The sequence below is a fragment of the Lucilia cuprina genome, chromosome 5 (assembly GCF_022045245.1).
Source record: "Lucilia cuprina isolate Lc7/37 chromosome 5, ASM2204524v1, whole genome shotgun sequence".
Taxonomy (NCBI): Eukaryota; Metazoa; Arthropoda; class Insecta; order Diptera; family Calliphoridae; genus Lucilia; species Lucilia cuprina.
This window is the reverse complement of record NC_060953.1, coordinates 28,531,198-28,553,173: the sequence shown is the minus strand read 5'-3', so window position 1 is coordinate 28,553,173 and position 21,976 is coordinate 28,531,198. Positions and strand designations below refer to the sequence as shown.

Below are 21,976 nucleotides of genomic sequence, written 5' to 3'. Positions count from 1 at the left end.
TTTGATTTAGCTTTAGTTTTAGGTTCGAATTTAGGTTTAAATTTAGAATTTAAATTTAGCTTTAGTTTTAAGTTTGGATTGAGGTTTAACTATATGCACTCAAATTTATGTTTGCGTTTCAAAAGTTCATAATTTAGCTCGGGGATAAACCGGATCTGGCAATTCTTTTTCTGCGGCAACTAGCTGGTTTACGGGAGGCAATTATAGAGCGGGAAGAGTTCTTTTGGCTGATGAGGCTTTCCTGTCCGTCCGTATTAGGGTCCGTTCGGGTAAACCAGGTAAGTAATTGAAAATATCTTTTAAGTTAACACACCTTTTAAATAATTTTGCTTGTTTTCACAGGGTTTTTGTTATAAATATATATGGCTAAAACCACCTGAGATCTCAAAATCACGCGTTACTTTGTAAAAGGCCTGAGCTCAACCCTGTTGATTTAATTTATAAAAAATAAAATCAAAAATTTAGTTTTTTTTTATGATGAGGCCACAGACTCCACCTTCTTCATCTCTCCGAGCAAAAATCAAAAAGGCCGACCTTTCTTCCTTTTGGCATCTAGAAACCTCGGTTACCAATATGGCTTCAACAAATTTTCAGCAATTTGTTTGCCTACATAAATTTTTTTTAAAGCTATTTGTTTTTGGTTTTATTCATCTTCTTCTTCCCAAAAAAAAATCCCTTTTTCATTGTGTTGCCACCTGTTTAAGTTTCTTCTTCTTCTATTCAGTAGCTCTATTACAGGGTGCACACGACAGCTAACTGTGCTGCTGTTGGTTCTAAATTTGTGACTGACGTCAAAGCTGGTCCCGAACTTGATGTAATTACTTGCCTGTGTGCTCCTTGTGTTTCATTTGTCTCAGATAATATTTTATATTTTGTTTCCACATACTGCCGTTTAATTTGCATTTCTTCTTCAAGTTTTTGAAGTTCTAAATCTCGCTGCCTTGCAATACTGTCGAAATTTTGTGCGTTTGTAGTTGAAAGTGTTTGACTTTGCATTTGCGAAAAATTGGAGTAAAAAAAATTATATGGTTGAGTGAATATGTTTGTCGATGGATGGTAATTATTCTGCCATGTCGAGGGTGGCAGGTATGACATTATCGGAGCTGAGTAAATCGTGGATAACGGTGGCATAGCATATATAGCAGCAAGACAGCACAGTTAGCAGCAAGACAGTCTATTCCAAAACAGTTGCCAACCTTTAACGGAGATCCAGATGATTGGCCATTGTTCATTAGTAGCTTTGAAAACAGTACGTCCTTGGCAGGTTACACAGACGCTGAAAATTTGATAAGGCTGCAATCGGCTCTCAAAGGTAAGGCTCGCGATATGGTGAAAAACAAGCTGCTAGTGCCACAAATGGTGCCTGAAATCATTCGGAAACTACGTATGTGTTTTGGCAGACCTGAACACATCCTGGAGCGCGTTTTTTTGAAAGCCAAGAATATGCCACCGATTAAAGATAAACTGGACACCCTAATTGAATATGCGATGTGTGTACGTAATATATGCGCAACGATGGAATGTTGTCAGATGCAATCCCACCTCAACAATCCTTTACTAGTAAAAGAGCTAGTCGACAAACTTCCAAACAACCATAAATTGACCTGGGCGATGTATTACAAAGATGACCGTGTTCCCATTATAAAATCATTTAGTGATTGGTTGTATTATAAGGCGGAAGCCGCTAGCAACGTTACTCCGTTGTTTGTAAAAAATGGAGCTTCAGTGAATACTCATAATCGTGATTAGGAGAGTAAAGAGCCCAGTGGAAATGAAATTAACAAAATCGCATTAAGTACCACATGTATTGTATGCAATGACGGTAGCCACAAAGTAGTTCAATGTGACGTTTTTAAAAGCATGTCGTTAAATCGTAAGTGGGAATGTGTAAAAGCTAAAAACTTATGTCGACAATGCTTGGGAAGACATAGACACAAATGCAATATAAACAAAGAATGTGGGATAGATGGATGTAAATATAAGCACAATCCGTTGCTGCATAAAATTGTTAGAAAAAATCGAAAACTAAAGTCTGAAAATTTACAGTGCCCAAAAAAAAAAAAAAATATGTAAACAAAATATAAGTGAACATTGACCTAAACCTTTAGTAACCAAACCAAAAGAAAAATTATATAAAAACTAATAAAAGTTAATCCACAATAAAAAGTGAAAATGATATTGTAGCTTAAAATTTCTATATTCATAAAAAAAACTAAAATTTTCCTTAATTTTCTTTTACTTCCAGGTCTTAAAATTCAGGTGGACCAATTCTAGTTCCTAGACCTCTTATTCCGTTTGGGATTGGTAAATACAAAAACTAATTTACTATACTATTGTTTAGTCGTGAGACATTATAAAGTAATGTAGGGACTAAGTTCACCAAAACTTTTGACCTATGTCTAGAGTTTTGGCGAAAATACCCCCTAACATTTCTTTTAAAAGACCATAATTTATAAACAATATCAATTTTCTAAACGATTTATTTATTATATTATTATTATTATATTATAAATATTATACTATATATTATATATATATATATATATATAAATATATATTAATATATAATTATATATATATATAATAAATATATAATATATCTAATATATATATATATATATATATATATATATATATATATATATATATAAATATATAGAATATATATATATATATATAGAAATTATTATATATAAATATATATTATATAAAATAGATCAGTTCATCTTTTTAGAAAATTATCATCAAAAAATTATACTTAATTGCAATTTTCTAATTATAATTGTTTTCTACCCACAGGTTAGGAATTCAGTTGGCACCCGGGATAGATAACCGAAGAGTTAATCCGGTCTAATTTGATGATAAAATGGTAAGTAAATAGTATAAATTCAGATTAACTTCAATACACAATTTTCGCGTGGAAAAATAGGTAGAAATGCAAGGACTAAGTCCACCAAAGCTCTTAGACAGATGTCTAGATACTTTGGCGGAAAATACCCCTTGACATTTCTCCCTAAAATAAAAATTAAAAACTAGTAAAATTTATATAATTATAATTTTAGAAATTATAGGCAAAATATAACATTCTGGAATAAAATTTGTATATTAAAATATTTTGCGTAAAATTCAGAATGTTTTTACGAAATGTTATATTTTGACTAAAATCTAATTACATTGGAATCTAAATTTGTAAATTATAATAGTATTATCATTTCTCTTTTCAGATTTAAAATTCAGTGTTGGTTCCGGAGGAGTTTAGATTCCAATAATATGGTAAGTGATATGGAAATTTTTTGTATCATTATAATTTATATTTTATATAGATTCACTAATTCTTTTGTCTTTATTTTTCTGTAGGTTTTTATGGACATCCAATTGTTCCTGCCAACAACAGGAAGCAAGAAGTAAAACTTCCATCTTCGAAAAGTAAATTGGTGAGTAGAAAATAAAAATTGTATTTTACTAACAAATTATTCTAATTATCAGTACTTAGTATTACAAATTTATCAAAACGAATTTGCCTTTCTTCATGGTCGTTAAGATCATAAAACTTTTCCTATTAGAAAATAAACTATTTTGCCAGGAATAGTTCGTGTTGTGAGAACAACTTACCATGGCGATAGCTTTCCCTGTTACCGAGTAATTCACGTGTTTCTACCCGAAACGCTTGTTGGATACTCGCCGTAGCTTTGCTCCCAGACAATTCCAATTGCCAAATTTTAGTCAGCGCTTAGATGACTAATAATTCCTAACCCTGAGTGCATGGTTCCAAAGGGTGCTATGACGGAATTGCATCTATGACTAGCGTCTGACGATCACAACGTGGTCATAAACGAAAATTAGTAGATTTAGTCTGGTTGAGCACTCGGCGAACTACTCGTTAACAGGCAAACTATCACGACTGTTTACTGTTCCACAACACAAACGAACTTTCCTGGTCGTAGGTCTCTATACCAAGAAAAGCAATATTTTAATAAACTTTGAAAAATATAAGGCAAAATTATCTATTATCCGTAGCTATAGCGTAGAGATTACATACTAACCAACTGATACTATTAAAATATATACAAAAAAAAACATTTTATCATTTTGGACTTAATTAGGTGAGCGGACAGAAATGTTGGGACTAAGACCACCAAAGAATTTGAAACTATTGTTTCAAATCTTTGGCGTGAAATACCCCCAACAATTTCCCTTGAAGATCTTCAACCTCATATAGACTATTACCTATAGGTCTGACAATACGACATTTCAGGAATTTTCTCGCTAGCTTGGAATTGAAATTATTTTTAAAATCGCTTTGTTGGAAGTTGCGACGATAAACTTCCTGACCAGGTACAAACTTAACTTGACGGCAACGGGTGTTATAGGACTTTTCGTTCTTCAAATATGCCTTATGTAAATTCTCACGAATTTGCTGCCGTATTAAATCCATTTTTACAGGTTTTGGCAAGATATCAGATTCAGGATCATGTAGAATTTGTAGCTTCTTTGCAAGATGGTATACACTTCCATGCGGAATCATATTCATGCCAAAAAGTGCAAAGTATGGTGTAACTCCGATTGATGTTTGTACTGATGACCTTAACGAATATTCTATTTCTGACAGGTATTTGTCCCACTCAGTATGATCTTCTTGTAGGTACGAACGAATTGCGGACAGAATCGACTGGTTCACGCGCTCTGAGGCATTTGCCTGTGGTGAGTGGGTAGCGGTTTTTACATGCTTGACGCCAAAGTTACAAACCATATCTTGAAATTCTTTGCTGACGAACTGTTTTCCGTTGTCTGACACAATTATTTCCGGGGTACCAAATTTGTGGAATACTTCGGAGATTAGGAATTTTATTACATTTTTCGTATTTGCCTTTGCCATAGCCTTCAATAGCACGAACTTCGTAAGGTGGTCCAGAACGATGAATATAAATGAATTCCCGTTTTTGGACCGCGGATACGGGCCTAGCAAATCGATAAAGATTTTCTGGAACGGGCGCTCCGTTTGAGATTCCGCTCCCATGGGTGGTCGTAAAGTTGAATTGGCGGGTTTTGTTTCTCGACAGATTTGGCAATTGGCTACAAAGGTACGAACCTGTATATTTTGGTTTGGCCAGTAGAAATATTCTTTGACTCTTCGGAGTGTTCTTCCAAAACCTCCATGTGCGGCTTGAGGTGGATTATGGCACTTAGCAATAATGTCTTGGGTCAATTCAAGCGGAACCCAAAGTTTCCAAGCGAAGTCTTCGTTTATTGGAATACCATCGTAAGGCAAAACTCGTTTGTAGACCAAATCGTCAACTACCTTCAAATCTGGTAAACTTTCGGCATTTTCACGGATTTTGGCGATTAAGTCCAGGTAACCTTGCTCTTTAAAATAACTTGACTGCAAATCTATTAAATTATTTACTTCCGCAGATATTTCCTCCATATCATATCTCGATAAAGTATCAGGTACGATATTTTTGGATCCGGGCCGATGTTCAATAGCGAATGAAAAGGCCTGGAGGTGTAAACTCCACCGAGCTAGTCTGCCACTGAGGTCCTTGTGGGACATTAACCATTTGAGGCTACTGTGGTCGGTGATGACTGTAAACGGCAACAGTTCGATGTACGGCCGGAATTTTTTTATTGCCATCACTACGGCCAAGCACTCTCTCTCGGTGACCGAATAGTTTTTCTGGGCACTGGTTAATTTATGAGAGAAGAAGGCTACTGGATGTTCGCCGTCGTTTTCGTCCTTTTGGAACAGAACTGCTCCCAAACCTATGTCTGATGCATCGCATTGGACATAAAAGTGCCTGTTGAAATCGGGATGCATAAGCACTGGTGCTGTTGTGAAGGCGGACTTTAGCTTGTCGAAGGCTTCCTTAGCTTCGTCCGGAAAGTTGAAACCTTTTCCTTTCTTAAGGGTGTTAAAAATAGGTGTTGATATGGTAGCGTAGTCGGGGATGAAGCGCCTATACCAACCCGTAGCTCCCATGAAGCTTCGGACCTGTTTGGCGGTTTTCGGGTAGGTATATTTTAAAATCGTATCGATCTTATCTGGGTCAGGTTTTAACTTCCCTCCTCCTACTATATACCCTAGGTACTTCAACTCTTTGAAGCAAAATTTCGACTTCCCTACGTTGATGGTCACCCGCCGAATCCAAACAACGCGCTACCCGATCCAGCAATTCCAAGTGTGTCTTAAAGTCTGGAGATACTATCAAAAGATCATCTAGATAGACGAAAACTCTATCACGAAGTGCTGCGGGGATCACTTTATCCATTAGACGACATAACCTTTGGGCTGCATTACACAACCCAAAAGGCATGACCGTAAAATGGTAAAGTGGTCGTCCTGGCACCGTGAATGCAGTTTTCTCCTTACTAGATGCATCTAGTGGTATCTGCCAGAACGCGTCTTTGAGATCAACGCTTGATATGTAATATGTATCCCCTAACCGGCTGAGAAGACCTTCGATGTGCGGCAGAGGATAGGCGTCCTTAACCGTGAGAGCATTTAGCTTACGAGCGTCCAGACACAAACGGTTCTTCTCGCCCCTACGGACGAGAGTAACCGGATGGCTCCAAGGACTCTCGCTCTGCTCAATGACCCCAAGGTTAAGCATCCTATCCAGCTCTGCGTACATCAACTTCTGCACAGCTGGTGAGACGGGATAATGTCTGTCTTTAACCGGAATCGCTTCGCGGGTATCGATTGTATGACATTCGAGCGTAGTCTGGCCAAGACCTTTCTTAGTGCAGCAAGGAAATAACGCCACTACTTTTTCTAAAGCCGCCTTGTCATCGGGAGGGAGTACATGTATTTTAAGGTTGTCCTTAACCTCTTCCGACTCCGGACACAAATCCACTCCATTAGTAGAAAGACTACACAAGGCCGGGAATAGACCGAAGCTCTTCATAAAGTCTACGCCTAAAAACAGACTCCTACTTAGCGTTGGTACTAAATAAAAGGTAACTTCCTTTGAAAAATTATTAAAGTTGATCATAGCTTTTACCCGTCCGACAATTTTATGTGGACTGCCATCGGCCGTTTTAACGTAGGACAGAAATTTTTGAACTGGGAGACCCGTACTCTCCACTAACTCCATACAACCTTTACCCAGACAGGAAACGGTAGCTCCACTGTCCAATAAACCATCAACCTCGTGTCCATTAATAGGAATTTTTAAATATATTCTAGCATCTTTCCCTTCATACAAACTTGTTGACATTATTTCATGCTTTACTCTTTTCCTGATTTTGTAACGCTGTCTAGCTTTCTTTATCTTGTTAGAGACCTGCCCGAAGATTCTTAATTTAGCTTCATTATATTCATGAATTCTTTGATGTAATGGTTTAATTACATGGACTTTCGGCTTTTCAGCTTCAGGAGTTAAACGCTCGGGATTAATCAGAATTCGGGTAGGTCTGGACGTAGTATTATCCGGGATTAGGGTTGGTTTGAACGAGTCTCCCCCGTTTGGGACTCGCTCCCCTTCAGGTTTCCCTGACATTTAGGGCACTTAGGCGTGACTACATCGTCTCTACCGCATCGAAAACAAAATATGCGCCTATTGGGTGATGGGCAATCCATGAAGCTATGGCCTGGTTGCTTGCAATTCCAGCATATATACCGGCTACTAGTGGCTAAGGCGTCTACTTCGGGGATAGGTGTCGGCTCTTCATCTCCAAACTGGAGTTCATGTACGCGAGCTGGGACGGAATGTCTAGCTTGAAAAGTCTGCCTTTGAGTGGTAATTAAGTTTTCGGCTCGTTTCGCCTGTTGACAGAACTCATTCAGATTAGAAGTGGTCACAGAAAATAGCAAGTGCGACATTGACGGTTTTAAGTTACTTTTCATAATTTCCACCAAGTCTCGCTCAGAATATGGATTTCGCTGCTGGTTCCTTAGCTTTATCACAGCATTGTAGAAACTTTCGAAGCTTTCCATCGGTAGTTGGCGACGGTCCATTATTTGTTTCTGCAGTTGGAACTCGCTCTCGTACCGTCGGAACTGCGTAAGAAATGCTCCGACCAACTCTTCCCAGGAGCGTATTGGCCTTAACTTGCGGAGGTTCCAGTACAAATCTAAAGCCTGGCCTTCCAACAACGAATGGAAACTTCTTAAAATGTCATTGAAGCTACAATCATAATCCTGCCTCAAGACGTCAATACGGAAGATAAAATCCTCTGCACTCATGGATTTGAATGTGCCATCAAATTTTATTCCCCACTTTGATAAATCCACCTTCCGGGCGATGGAAAAGGCACCTTCTGTGGGCCAGCTAGGGCTTGCGACGACTGTGGTGGTGGCAAAACTGGATTGAAGTTTAGCGGATGTGTATAAGCTGCTTGTGGTGGCAACGGCTGAAAAGCGTCTGGTTGCTGATTATTAAGCACAGGTATATTTAAATACGATTGTGGTTGAACATTTGTCGCTAAATTGTTATTTTGTTGTAGGACAGGTGGTTGCGGTTCGGCAGGCTGTGGAGGTGATGCTTGGGATAACGCTCGAGTTATGGATTGCGCAATCTCTTGTTGCATATCGCTACGCAAGAACTGCATTTGCCTTTGCAATTCCTCGCGCATAAAATTAACCACCTCGGTTGCGGCTGTCACATTATTAGCAGGTGGAGGTGCTGCCGGGGCATGCTGGAACGATATTCCTGCTGCACATTCCTGGCAGTAATACTGCTATATTCAGGCGAAGTTATCGTACTGTTTATAAAAGAAGACTCGTGATGAAATCCTGAGCGTTCTTGTGCTAATGACATAAACTGCCGGACGGCGGGTGTTACTGTCGAAGTTGCTGTAGTTGTGGTTGTTGTTGTGGTCATAGTATTAGCGATGGTGTACAAGGGGAGCGCAGCGGAAACCGCAGTTTCAATCACGGTTCTGTTAGCGTTCTCCATTTCAAGATTATTTCTGTTGTCTGCTTGGGATCGACTCCTAGCTGAGCGAGTTAATACCATAGTAGAGAACACCAATATTAAAATGAGCTTGACCAAATATCGTAAATATTAGGTCCAATTCAAATGATAAAATGTCAATACATATATATAAATATATAAAAGCAAAATCGAGCGCTAGTAAAAAAAAATAAATAAAAGTCTAAATCTAAAAAGAAAAGATCCAAACTCAAAACAAAAAATGAAGATTCAAAACGTAATTTTGTAAACGGCGATGCTTTCTGGAAAGTAAAGTTTGCAGGTAAAGTATATTGAAATTGTTCGAAGATATAGTAGTAATTGTTTTCCTATTGGTTTCAGGAGATGGAGAAGTTAAAATGGATGATAAATGGTAGTGCTTGTTTCACCACAGCAAAAATGTTAAGGAGCAACTAGATGTTGGTTTTAAAAACCTAGTTCTTCTAGGACTACTTTAACTATTTAGCTGTAGACAAACGTGAGTTTTAAACAAACACTAATAGTTTTGCTATTAAAGGTGGCTGCCTATGCTATTCTTTCCTCCCAACTTGAGCAATCTCGCTCTTGCTATGGAAAGCTAATACGAGAGCCTCAAGTTGCTTGGAAAGAACAGGCTGAAGAATCTATAATTCCGCATGACAATATTACCCACACCAAACGTCGCAACGCGAACCAGACTGGGTTGTCCAGATGTTCGGGACTTACGTTAGTGTGTACAATATTAGTCATGCACAATTATAGATTCCGATATATTGAAAAGTAGAAATGAAAAAAAATAAAATAAATAACTATTTCGTCTGACGACGTCGCTACAATTAGGGACTCTTGTTATGACCTAACAGGACTTACGTAGTCTTGACTGAATAGCATTAAGGACTAACTAGATTAATCTATGGACCTACTTCGGGCCCCACGTTGGGCGCCATTTATGTAGTGTAGTGGTTGTGCAAAACAAATGAAACTAGTGTTGCCAGAGTTGTAGCGGCGCTGGTATGCTCGCGTTCGCCGGGCTTGGAGCTCGCCGGATGGGGGTGGTTCTTGCTACCTCTCTAGACACCTACACACACACATAAAAAACCATACCAGCTAAAAGAAATAAACGAAATAAAATATAAAGGGGCACCGAGTAGGTTTCTGTCTGTCTCCCTGATGAAACGTTCCTACGACCTTTAACGGCTGGCAGATGTTGTGCCAGGATAAACCCTCCCACTCGGGATTGGATAATCCCGCCATGACATCCTAATATTAGGGATGTCCCAAAATTTACCCTGCAAACTTTCCTTTCCCTACTTACCGCCGCTTATATTGATTAACCGATCATTTTAATTGATTAAGACTTTTAAAAATTTCATTTAAACATTATAAATGTTGGATTTTATTATCGAAATTATTCTCAAACAAACTTTAACAATATTAGATTTAAAAATTTAGTTTAGTTTTAATTTTAATTCTACGCTTTACAATTTAGATTTAGTTTTATATTTAGCCTTTAAATTAGAATTTAAATTTAGCTTTAGTTTTAGATTTAGGTTTAAATTTGAGTTTTAAAATTTAAAATTTTTATTTAGCATTAGTTTTAGGTTTAAATTTAGAATTTAGCTTTAGTTTTAGGTTCAAATTTAGGTTTAAATTTAGAATTTAAATTTAGCTTTAGTTTTAGGTTCAAATTTAGGTTTAAATTTAGAATTTAAATTTAGCTTTAGTTTTAGATTTAGGTTTAAATTTAAGTTTTAAAATTTAAAATTTTGATTTAGCATTAGTTTTAGGTTTAAATTTAGAATTTAGCTTTAGTTTTAGGTTTGGATTGAGGTTTAACTATATGCGCTCAAATTTATGTTTACGTTTCAAAAGTTTATAATTTAGCTCGGGGATAAACCGGATCTGGCAATTCTTTTTCAGCGGCAACTAGCTGGTTTACGGGAGGCAATTATAGAGCGGGAAGAGTTCTTTTGGCTGATGAGGCTTTCCTGTCAGTCCGTATTAGGGTCCGTTCGTGTAAACCAGGTAAGTAATTGAAAATATCTTTTAAGTTAACACACCTTTTAAATAATTTTGCTTGTTTTCACAGGGTTTTTGTTATAAATATATATGGCTAAGACCACCTGAGATCTCAAAATCACGCGTTACTTTGTAAAAGGCCTGAGCTCAACCCTGTTCGCGCACGTTTGAAAAAAAAGCAAACGGAATGGATTCGATACGATGAATGATAGGTAAGCCTAGCAATACGAATATATATTTAGTCTAACCTTTCCCCTTTTTTAGAAATTATTTAAAAAGGACACTCGTCCGGTCCGCCTTGTCGTCCGGGTGCAAACTCACAGAAGGTCGGAAAACCAAAAATTATACCAAAGCACCCCAGGCGTGGTGGTGCTGGAAAACAGCTTCTCCCTCGTTGGATGGAGTCGGTGTTGAAGTGGCTTTGCAGGTTTGTGTTTTGCTTTGGTTTAATTTAAAAATTTAGTTTTAAGTTTAGTTTTAAGTTTAGTTAATTCTTTTTTTTTTTAATAAAATTGATTTAATTTATAAAAAATAAAATCAAAAATTTAGTTTTTTTTTATGATGAGGCCACAGACTCCACCTTCTTCATCTCTCCGAGCAAAAATCAAAAAGGCCGACCTTTCTTCCTTTTGGCATCTAGAAACCTCGGTTACCAATATGGCTTCAACAAATTTTCAGCAATTTGTTTGCCTACATAAATTTTTTTTAAAGCTATTTGTTTTTGGTTATATTCATCTTCTTCTTCCCAAAAAAAAATCCCTTTTTCATTGTGTTGCCACCTGTTTAAGTTTCTTCTTCTTCTATTCAGTAGCTCTATTACAGGGTGCACACGACAAACCCCACCACTCCTGTTATCCATCCCTGGATACAGGATGGGAGGGAAAAAAAGGCACCCTAATATTTCTGAACTACCCTAAAGCCCAATAACTTTTCTGGGATTTTGGGTATTTTATTATTCCCATACAAAAATTTCCACTATGGCAACCCTTATTCATTCGAGAACAAAAGTACAACTCTGTACCGCCGTTAAAAACTGGCCAGGCGGCGACGTACTGTGAACAGCTGCTTGAATGAATGGAAGAGGAGGAGGCAAATAAGAAAAATACTACGCGTGGGTGAAGAAGAAGCACCCAAACAAAAAAATATCAATGGATACAACGAGGTAAGTAAATTTTTTGTTAATAAACATTAAAACAATAAAAGTATTAATTTAAATAGTTTAAAACAATATAATAATTGTTTCTTTTGTTTCTTTACAGGTTCTGGTGGATTTCTATGGCCGTATAAGGGGATTTTAAATAAGGTAAGTAACAAAAACATAGTGATAGAAAAATTTATTAGTGGTGTTGTTAACTAACACAACCAAATTTTTCTTTACAGGGATCATGTTGGCTGCCTTGAGCCTATAGAAAAATTTGATGGCCGATTCTGAAAGATGGCGGATTGAAGCAGAATGAAATGGTAAGTAAAAAAAAAATAACAAAAAAAGGTGGAAATTATTATAAATATTTATATAAAATTTTCTAATAATTTTGTTTTAGATTTTTCAGGTTTTGTTCCAGATGGGCCAGTGGACTAGGGATTAAGGTGGTTCCGGGAATTTAAGGTAAGTGTAATGGATTATATTTGAAATATAAAAAGTGGACTTTAGTGAAAATTAAAATGTGGTTCGGTGCAAAAAAAAATTTTGGTTACAGTGTGCGTCAAAAGTTTGAGTGCCGTGTAAAAAAAAATTTTAATCGAATAAAATAAAAAAAATTTATAAATTTAAAATAATTTCGGTTCGGGTTTTGGAAAAAGTGAATTCGGGTAAAAAAAAATATTTTGGAATTTACAGTGCGTGTAAAAAGTAAAAAAAAAAAAAAAATAAAATACTTGAAAAAGTTTTAACAATCGTTTCGTGTAGAATGATTAAAAGTGAAAATGTTAAAGAAAAATTATTTGATCGGAATTTACAGTGAGTGTCAAAAGTGTTCGGACAAAAAAAAAATAATTTAATGAAAAAAAGTTGAAAAAAGAAAATTGTTTAAGAAATTAGAGTGGTTCTGAAAAGTGACAAAAAAAAATTTAAAATTTAAATTTGGAAGATACAGTGAGAACAAAAAGTGAAGTGACAGTGAAATATTTTTTTTCTTCAAATACAGTGGGTTGTAAAAAAAAATTTAGTGACTGGATCTAATAAGCGAGACCAACGGAAACTAAAGTTTGAAAATTTACAGTGGCCATTAGAATTTGTGAATTAGTTAAATTTAAAACAAAATTATTTGTGTAAACAAAAATGAAGTGAACCGTGACCAAAACCTTTTGTATCCAAAACAAAAGAAAAATTAATAAAACTCTAAAAAAATCGTTCCTAAATGGATAAAATAAAAGAAAAATGAAAATAAAATGATTTCTCCAATTCAAATATTTTTTGCTTTAATTCCAAATTAATAATTTTATAAATTTTCTTTTACTTTCAGCTAATAAAATTCTATCGGACCTGCGATTTGGCCTTGGTTTGCTGCTTCCGTTCAGGAAAGGTAAGCAATAAACCTAAAACTAAGTTATATAAAATGAAACATAATTTCACTTGTATTAATTTTTTTCTCTATATTCACGACTTAATCGTAGGAATTTGGTAGAAATGTAAGGACTAAGTTCACCAAAGCTCATAGACAAGCGTCTAGAGACTTTAGCGAGAAATACCCCTTACAATTTCTCCGGAAATAAAAGTAAATATATATATATAATAATATATATATATAATATATATATATATATATTATATAATATTATATATATATATATATATATATATATATATATATATATATATATATATATATATATATATATATATATATATATATATATATATATATATATATATATTATATATATATAATATATATATATTATATATATATATATATATATATATATATAATATATTATATATATATATATATATAATATATATATATATATATATATATATATATATATATATATATATATATATAATATATATATATATATTTACTTTTATTTCCGGAGAAATTGTAAGGGGTATTTCTCGCTAAAGTCTCTAGACGCTTGTCTATGAGCTTTGGTGAACTTAGTCCTTACATTTCTACCAAATTCCTACGATTAAGTCGTGAATATAGAGAAAAAAATTAATACAAGTGAAATTATGTTTCATTTTATATAACTTAGTTTTAGGTTTATTGCTTACCTTTCCTGAACGGAAGCAGCAAACCAAGGCCAAATCGCAGGTCCGATAGAATTTTATTAGCTGAAAGTAAAAGAAAATTTATAAAATTATTAATTTGGAATTAAAGCAAAAAATATTTGAATTGGAGAAATCATTTTATTTTCATTTTTCTTTTATTTTATCCATTTAGGAACGGTTTAATTTTTTTAAGTTTTCTTCATTAATTTTTCTTTTGTTTTGGGTTTCAAGAGGTTTTGGAGGTTTTGTTTACACAAATAATTTTGTCTTAAATTTAACTGATTCACAAATTCTGATGGCCACTGTAAATTTTCAAACTTTAGTTTCCGTTTGTCACTAAAAATTTTCATTTGTTCTACACCCACTGTATTTAAAACAAAAAAAAATTCCACTTCACTTTTGGTTCTCACTGTATAAGCTTTTGTTCATATTTCACTTAAAGAACACACCTTGACAAGTTTCACGAAAAAGAGTTTTTTTTCAAAAGTTAGTTTTTATTTGGTTACTTTTTTACTAACGGTATGTTCCAATTTCACTTGAAAATAAATTTTAAAATTTTTAATTTTTTTGTCCGTACACCTTTGACACTAACGGTAAATTTCGATCAAATTAAATTTTTTCCATTAAATTTTTTTTTACTTTTTACCTGCACCGTAAATTCCAAAATTAATTTTTTCCGAATTCACTTTTCCAAAACGGGAACCGATATTATTTTAAATGTATTAAATTTTTTATTTTATTTGATTAAGATTTTTTTATGCACCGAACCACGTTTTAATTTTCACTAAAGTCCACTTTGTATATTTCAAATATAATTCATTTCACTTACCTTAAATTCCCGGAACCATCTTAATCCCTAGTCCACTGGCCCATCTGGAACAAAACCTGAAAAATTTAAAACAAATTTATTAGAAAATTTTATAGAAATAATTAAAATAATTTCCACACTTTTTTTACTTACCATTTCATTCTGCTTCCATCCGCCATCTTTCAGAATCGCCATCAAGTTTTTTATAGGCCCAAGACAGCCAACATGATCCCTGTAAAGAAAAGAAAAAAATGGTTGTGTTAGATAACAACACCACTAATAAATTTTTCTATCACTATGTTTTTGTTACTTACCTTATTTAAAATCCCCTTATACGGCCGTAGAAATCCATCAGAACCTGCAAAGAAACAAAAAAAATAATATATTATTTTAAACAATTTGAATTAATATTTTTATTATTTTATTGTTTATTTACCAGAAAAATGCTTACCTCGTCGTTTCATTGAGTTTTTTTATTTGGGTGCTTCTCCTTTTACCCACGCGTAGTATTCTTCTTATTTGCCTTCTCCTCTTCCATTCAATCAAGCAGCTGTTCACAATACGTCGCCGCCTAGCCAGTTTTTAACGGAGGTACAGAGTTGTACTTTTGTTCTCGAATGAATAAGGGTTGCCATAGTGCAAATTTTTTGTATGGGAATAATAAAATACCCAAAATCCCAGAAAAGTTTTAGGGCATTAGAGTAGTTCAGGAAAATTAGGGGTGCGCTTTTTTTCCTCCCATCCTGTATCCAGGGATGGATAACAGGAGTGGTGGGGTTTGTCGTGTGCACCCTGTATTAGAGCTACTGAATAAAAGAAGAAGAAACTTTAACAGGTGGCAACATAATAGAAAAGGGATTTTTTTCTTTTTTTTAAGAAAGAAGAAGAGGAATAAAAATAACAACAAATAGCTTTAGAAAAAATTTTATGTGGGCAAACAAATTGCTGAAAATTTGTTGAAGCCATATTGGTAACCGAGAAAGAAACAAATGTCGGTCCTTTTTGATTTTTGCTCGGAGAGAAGAAGAAGGTGGAGTCTGTGGCCTCGTCAGAAGAAGAAAAAACTTAAATTTTTGATTTGTATTTATAAATAAAATAAATTTTATTTACAAAAATTTTAAACTTAAAGCTAAACTTAAAACTAAAACTTAAAAATATAAAAATAAAATAAAGAACCACAAAATATACAAACCTGCAATCACCGACTCCATCCAACGAGGGAGAAGCTGTTTTCCAGCACCACCACACCTGGGGTGCTCTGGTATAAGTTTTGGTTTTCGACCTTCTGTGAGTTTGCACCCGGACGACAAGACGGACCGGACGAGTGTCCTTTTTAAATAATTTTCTATAGAAAAAAGGAAAGGTTAGACTATATAAATATATATTCGTATTGCTAGGCTTACCTATCATTCATCGTATCGAATCTATCCCGTTTGCGTTTTTTGAGCAGGGTTGAGCTCAGGCCTCTTACAATGTAACGCGTGATTTTGAGATCTCAGGTGGTCTTAGCCATATATATTTATAACAAAAAAACCTGTAAAAACAAGCAAAATTATTTAAAAGGTGGGTTAACTTAAAATATATTTTCAATTACTTACCTGTCCGTACTTTATCCGTACCTAATACGAACGGACAGGAAAGCCTCATTCGCCAAAAGAACTCTTCCCGCTCTATAATTGCCTCCCGTAAACCAGCTAGTTGCCGCAAAAAAAGAATTGCCAGATCCGGTTTAGCTCCGAGCGGAATTATGAACTTTTCAAACGCAAACATAAATTTGAGTTCATATAGTTTAACCTCAATCCAAACCTACCTCAATCCAAACTTAAAACTAAAGCTAAATTTAAATTCTAAATTTAAACCTAAATTCGAACCTAAAACTAAAGCTAAATCAAAATTTTAAATTTTAAAACTTAAATTAAAACCTAAATCTAAAACTAAAGTTAAATTGAAATTCTAAATTTAAAGCCTAAATATAAAACTAAATCTAAATTGTAAAGCGAAGATTAAAATTAAAACTAAACTAAATTTTTAAATCTAATATTGTTAAAGTTTGTTTGAGAATAATTTCGATAATAAAATCCAACATTTATAATGTTTAAATGAAATTTTTAAAAGTCTTAATCAATTAAAATGATCGGTTAAACAAAATAAGCGGCGGTAAGTAGGGAAAGGAAAGTTTGCAGGGTAAATTTTGGGACATCCCTAATATTAGGATGTCATGGCGGGATTATCCAATCCCGAGTGGGAGGGTTTATCCTGGCACAACATCTGCCAGCCGTTAAAGGTCGTAGGAACGTTTCATCAGGGAGACAGACAGAAACCTACTCGGTGCCCCTTTATATTTTATTTCGTTTATTTCTTTTAGCTGGTATGGTTTTTTATGTGTGTGTGTGTAGGTGTCTAGAGAGGTAGCAAGAACCACCCCCATCCGGCGAGCTCCAAGCCAGGCGAACGCGAGCATACCAGCGCCGCTACAACTCTGGCAACACTAGTTTCATTTGTTTTGCACAATCACTACACTACATAGCAGCAAGACAGTCTATTCCAAAACAGTTGCCAACCTTTAACGGAGATCCAGATGATTGGCCATTGTTCATTAGTAGCTTTGAAAACAGTACGTCCTTGGCAGGTTACACAGACGCTGAAAATTTGATAAGGCTGCAATCGGCTCTCAAAGGTAAGGCTCGCGATATGGTGAAAAACAAGCTGCTAGTGCCACAAATGGTGCACTACGGACACTACGTATGTGTTTTGGCAGACCTGAACACATCCTGGAGCGCGTTATTTCGAAAGCCAAGAATATGCCACCGATTAAAGATAAACTGGACACCCTAATTGAATATGCGATGTGTGTACGTAATATATGCGCAACGATGGAATGTTGCCAGATGCAATCCCACCTCAACAATCCTTTACTAGTAAAAGAGCTAGTCGACAAACTTCCAAACAACCATAAATTGACCTGGGCGATGTGTTACAAAGATGATCGTGTTCCCATTATAAAATCATTTAGTGATTGGTTGTATTATATGGCGGAAGCCGCTAGCAACGTTACTCCGTTGTTTGTAAAAAATGGAGCTTCAGTGAATACTCATAATCGTGATGAGGAGAGTAAAGAGTCCAGTGGAAATTAAATTAACAAAATCGCATTAAGTACCACATGTATTGTATGCAATGACGGTAGCCACAACGTAGTTCAATGTGACGTTTTTAAAAGCATGTCGTTAAATCGTAAGTGGGAATGTGTAAAAGCTAAAAACTTATGTCGACAGTGCTTGGGAAGACATAGACACAAATGCAATATAAACAAAGAATGTGGGATAGATGGATGTAAATATAAGCACAATCCGTTGCTGCATAAAATTGTTAACGTACAAAACACCACATCAAGTGCAGCACAAAGTGACCAACAAAATTCAGTACTGAATGCACACAGCAATAATTTCGATGAGTCCCAACCACTATTTCGTATAATACCCATAAATATACATGCTCAAAACAAAATTAAAAAAGTTTATGCATTTCTAGATGAAGGGTCTGCAGTGACACTAATAGAAAAAAGTATTTTTGAAGAATTGGGTCTTCAGGGCAAGAGTGAACCCCTGTGTTTGAGATGGACCGGCGACACCACTCGTACGGAAGATGACTCAGTAAAGGCAACAATTACTATATCGAGTGTTACCAACAATAAACAATTTAAGTTGAACGCAGTTCACACTGTAAATAATTTGGGGCTTTCGCCACAAACTATCGACGCCGATGAAATTTCAAGAAGATACCCATATTTGTCGAAGCTACCAATACAATCGTATAGCAATGCTATACCAGCAATACTGATTGGTGCCGATAACTGGAAATTAGCCGTCCCTCTTAAAATACGAGAAGGCTCTTGGAATCAACCAATTGCATCTAAGACTCGGCTGGGCTGGGCCCTGCAAGGCAATAGAATGAAGGACACCGATGAATTCCGTATAAATGTCCATTTTTGCGATTGTCAAAAAAGGCTCCACGATATGGTAAAAGAAACGTTTAACATAGAATCAACTCGTCAAATGCAGCTGCTTTCTTACGACGACAACAAAGCTATGGCAATGTTAGAAAATACATGTAAAAAAGTCGATGGCCATTATAAAGTTGGTTTGTTGTGGCGCAACCTAAATATACGTTTACCAGACAGCTTTAATCATGCCCTTAATCGCCTGAACTGCCTGCAAAAAAAGTTCTTTGAAACCCCCTTATTAAAAGCAACTATACAGTCACAAATTGATAATCTCGTCTTAAAAGGTTATGCCAAAAAACTCACCCCGAAAGAACTAGAGGTGCATCATAAAAAGACCTGGTATTTGCCGATATTTGTTGTTTCAAACCCAAACAAACCAAATAAAGTCAGACTTGTTTGGGACGCCGCGGCGAAATCTAATGGTACATCACTTAATGATTATCTGCTGACCGGCCCAGATCTTTTAAACCCACTAGTAAGCGTTCTTTTAAACTTTCGTGTTGGAAAAACCGCCATATGTGGAGATATCTCAGAGATGTTTCATAGAGTGAATGTTAGAGAAATCGATATGCATGCCCAACGTTTTTTGTGGTATGACAAGGGAGATACACTGCATCAACCAAGCATTTATGTAATGAGAGCATTAACTTTTGGAATCAGCTGCGCACCTTGTATCGCCCATTTTGTACGCAACAAAAATGCAGACCTCTTTAAGAACACACACCCCCGAGCTGTAGAAGCAATACAACAAAATCATTATGTTGACGACTTTATCGACAGCGAATGTGACGACAACCAAGCGCTGGAATTGGCGATTCACGTGAGAGAAATTCATGAAGCCGGCGGTTTCAAGATGCACAATTGGACATCTAACTCAGAAGTTGTCTTAAAGGAATTACATGGAAGTGCACCATCTGAGCAATCGATGAAAGACTGGGGCTCAACCACTAAAATATTAGGTTTGTATTGGGACCCAAATAATGATGAATTTAGATATATTTGCAGATTTGCAAGATTACACCGTGATATACTAAATCAGTCATTGACACCGACCAAGCGCGAAACTCTACAAGTCCTGATATCCATATTCCATCCCCTTGGATTTGTGTCCTGCTACACAATAGGCCTAAAAATACTTATTCATGAAATATGGCGGACTGGTATAGCATGGGATGAGGAACTTACGGACAGTTTAGACAAACGCTGGTGCAGTTGGAAGTCCACAATTCAACAAATAACGTCCATAAGATTACCTCGATGCTACTCCCCAACGATGCAGACAGCAGACGAAGTCCAACTGCATACTTTCGTAGATGCCAGCGAAAACGCTTATGCTGCCATATGTTATCAGCGCATCACGAAAAACAATGTTACAACTGTCTCTCTAGTTGCAGCCAAGAGCAAAGTGGCACCACTTAAACCACTCTCAATTCCAAAGCTCGAGCTGCAAGCTGCTCTACTTGGCACGAGACTTGCAAAAACTGTACAAGAAGTAAGACGAATAAATACTAACTCTCAATTTTGGTGGAGCGATGCAAAAACAGTTTTGAGGAGGTTACAAATAGACCCAAAAAAGTTTCAGCAATTTGTGATGCATCGTGTAGGCGAGATTCTTGAGAACACAAACGTCAATCAGTGGAGATGGGTTCCATCAAAACAGAATCCCGCCGACCTTGCCACCAAAGTACCAACTCCATCAAATACACAAATGTGGTTTGATGGTCCCAAATTTTTACGCTCCGATGTTAATGAATGGCCACAATGCGATGACTTGGGAATGCTAAATGAAACAGAAATGAAACGCAGCGCATTAGTAATTGAAAGCGTCCATAAGACTAAACTCAACATTGAATACTTTTCTAATGGGAAGCGTTTGTACCGTGCTGTAGCTACTTTCTTTTTGTACTGCCACAAGCTAAATAAATTAACAAAAGATAAAATTATAAACACAAATTTAGAAGTCGATTGTGCATTGATCAAAAAGGCAAAAGCATTTTTAATGAGATATGCGCAGAATGACGAATACAGTAACGAAATATCTAGTCAGACACGTAATAAACTTATTGGGAAAACAAGTAAGTTGATCTCCCTTAATGTGTACCTAGACAAAATTGGCATTATTAGATGCAGGGGAAGAGCTGAGTACCTCAATAATCATGAGGACGCTATTGTGTTGCCCCCTAATCATCACGTGACATTTTTATTAGTACGTCACTTTCACGAAATGTTTCGTCATCAAAATAATGAAACAGCGCTAAATGAAATTAGAAGTGAATACTACATTCCAAAACTGCGTGTTCTGTTTAGAAAAGTACGGAGAATGTGTCAATAGTGGCTATAAACCAATTGCAGATTGAAACATGGATCTTCGACAACGATGGTATAAGTTTAAAGAGTTCGCTGATCAATTCTGGCGTAGGTGGCTAAAAGAGTATGTGCCCATAATCTCTCGAAGAAGTAAATGGTTTACAAAACAACCACCTATAAAAGTAGGCGATGTAGTCATTATTGTGGATTCAGATATGCCGAGTAATTGCTGGCCCAAAGGCGTAGTAGTGGACGTTGCGATTGCGAAAGATGGCCAAGTTAGAAGAGCGACGGTGAAAACTGAAAAAAGCATTCTACAACGACCAGCGGCAAAGTTAGCAGTATTGGATATTGACGGCCCTTCGAATAGTAAACTCGACCCACCTGACTCGTTTACGGAGGAGGGAACTGTTGCCGCTACTCCTAATTGAGTATTTAACATTATTATTTTTTGCTATTTTACTTTTATATAAATGCGCTTATGTAGATCCACACATACAAAATGTATTTTTTGGTATGTAAAAGGAATAACGGCCAATAAAGTTGAAGTCACGTAGTCAATCTATTAAAGTATATATATAAACGACACATTCTTATAAGAAACAGAGACCGGTTCATTACAAAATTATTTTAAAGCGCATCTCTTCTTATTTTATAAATTAATAAAAACAAACTGAATTAATTACTGAAATAAATGGAAAGTGTTTTATTAAATAATATATATATATTTTATTAAATAT

General features: G+C 35.6%; 1 protein-coding gene and 4 long non-coding RNA genes across 8 annotated transcripts; 4 read left to right on the top strand and 1 right to left on the bottom strand.

The window, feature by feature from the left end:
• The first annotated feature begins 2,206 nt into the window (after positions 1–2,206).
• LOC124420098 lies at positions 2,207–11,439 on the top strand. 3 transcript variants are annotated; one of them, XR_006941030.1, is made up of 7 exons: positions 2,207–2,304; positions 2,800–2,869; positions 3,225–3,273; positions 3,358–3,434; positions 10,809–10,913; positions 10,978–11,119; positions 11,172–11,439. It is a non-coding gene; the product is annotated as an uncharacterized LOC124420098 (long non-coding RNA). The 3 variants fall into 3 exon arrangements; XR_006941029.1 differs by having other exon boundaries at positions 10,773–10,913; XR_006941028.1 differs by having other exon boundaries at positions 10,761–10,913.
• Positions 11,440–11,884: 445 nt separating this feature from the next.
• LOC124420341 lies at positions 11,885–13,248 on the top strand. Its single transcript, XR_006941132.1, has 4 exons — positions 11,885–12,069; positions 12,167–12,210; positions 12,288–12,368; positions 12,449–13,248. It is a non-coding gene; the product is annotated as an uncharacterized LOC124420341 (long non-coding RNA).
• Positions 13,249–13,946: 698 nt separating this feature from the next.
• On the bottom strand, positions 13,947–15,430 carry LOC124420438. The gene is made up of 4 exons (XR_006941207.1): positions 15,381–15,430; positions 15,244–15,287; positions 15,083–15,161; positions 13,947–15,006 (listed from the first exon to the last, which is right to left on the bottom strand). It is a non-coding gene; the product is annotated as an uncharacterized LOC124420438 (long non-coding RNA).
• Positions 14,857–16,738, top strand: LOC124420437. 2 transcript variants are annotated; one of them, XR_006941205.1, is made up of 2 exons: positions 14,857–15,520; positions 15,807–16,738. It is a non-coding gene; the product is annotated as an uncharacterized LOC124420437 (long non-coding RNA). The 2 variants fall into 2 exon arrangements; XR_006941206.1 differs by having other exon boundaries at positions 15,765–16,738.
• A 2,726-nt stretch (positions 16,739–19,464) lies between these two features.
• Positions 19,465–21,667, top strand: LOC124420213. The gene is made up of 2 exons (XM_046952426.1): positions 19,465–21,004; positions 21,423–21,667. Exons 1-2 carry the CDS (start codon positions 19,465–19,467, stop codon positions 21,665–21,667), a joined length of 1,785 nt encoding a protein of 594 aa, XP_046808382.1.
• The last annotated feature ends 309 nt before the right edge of the window (positions 21,668–21,976 follow it).

Coding starts and splice junctions, on each gene's coding strand:
- LOC124420213 (XM_046952426.1), top strand. CDS start 19,465: ATGTTTCATAGAGTGAATGTTAGAGAAATCGATATGCATGCCCAACGT. Junction 21,005..21,422: donor TAAACTTATTGGGAAAACAA/GTAAGTTGATCT, acceptor CTATAAAAGTAG/GCGATGTAGTCATTATTGTG.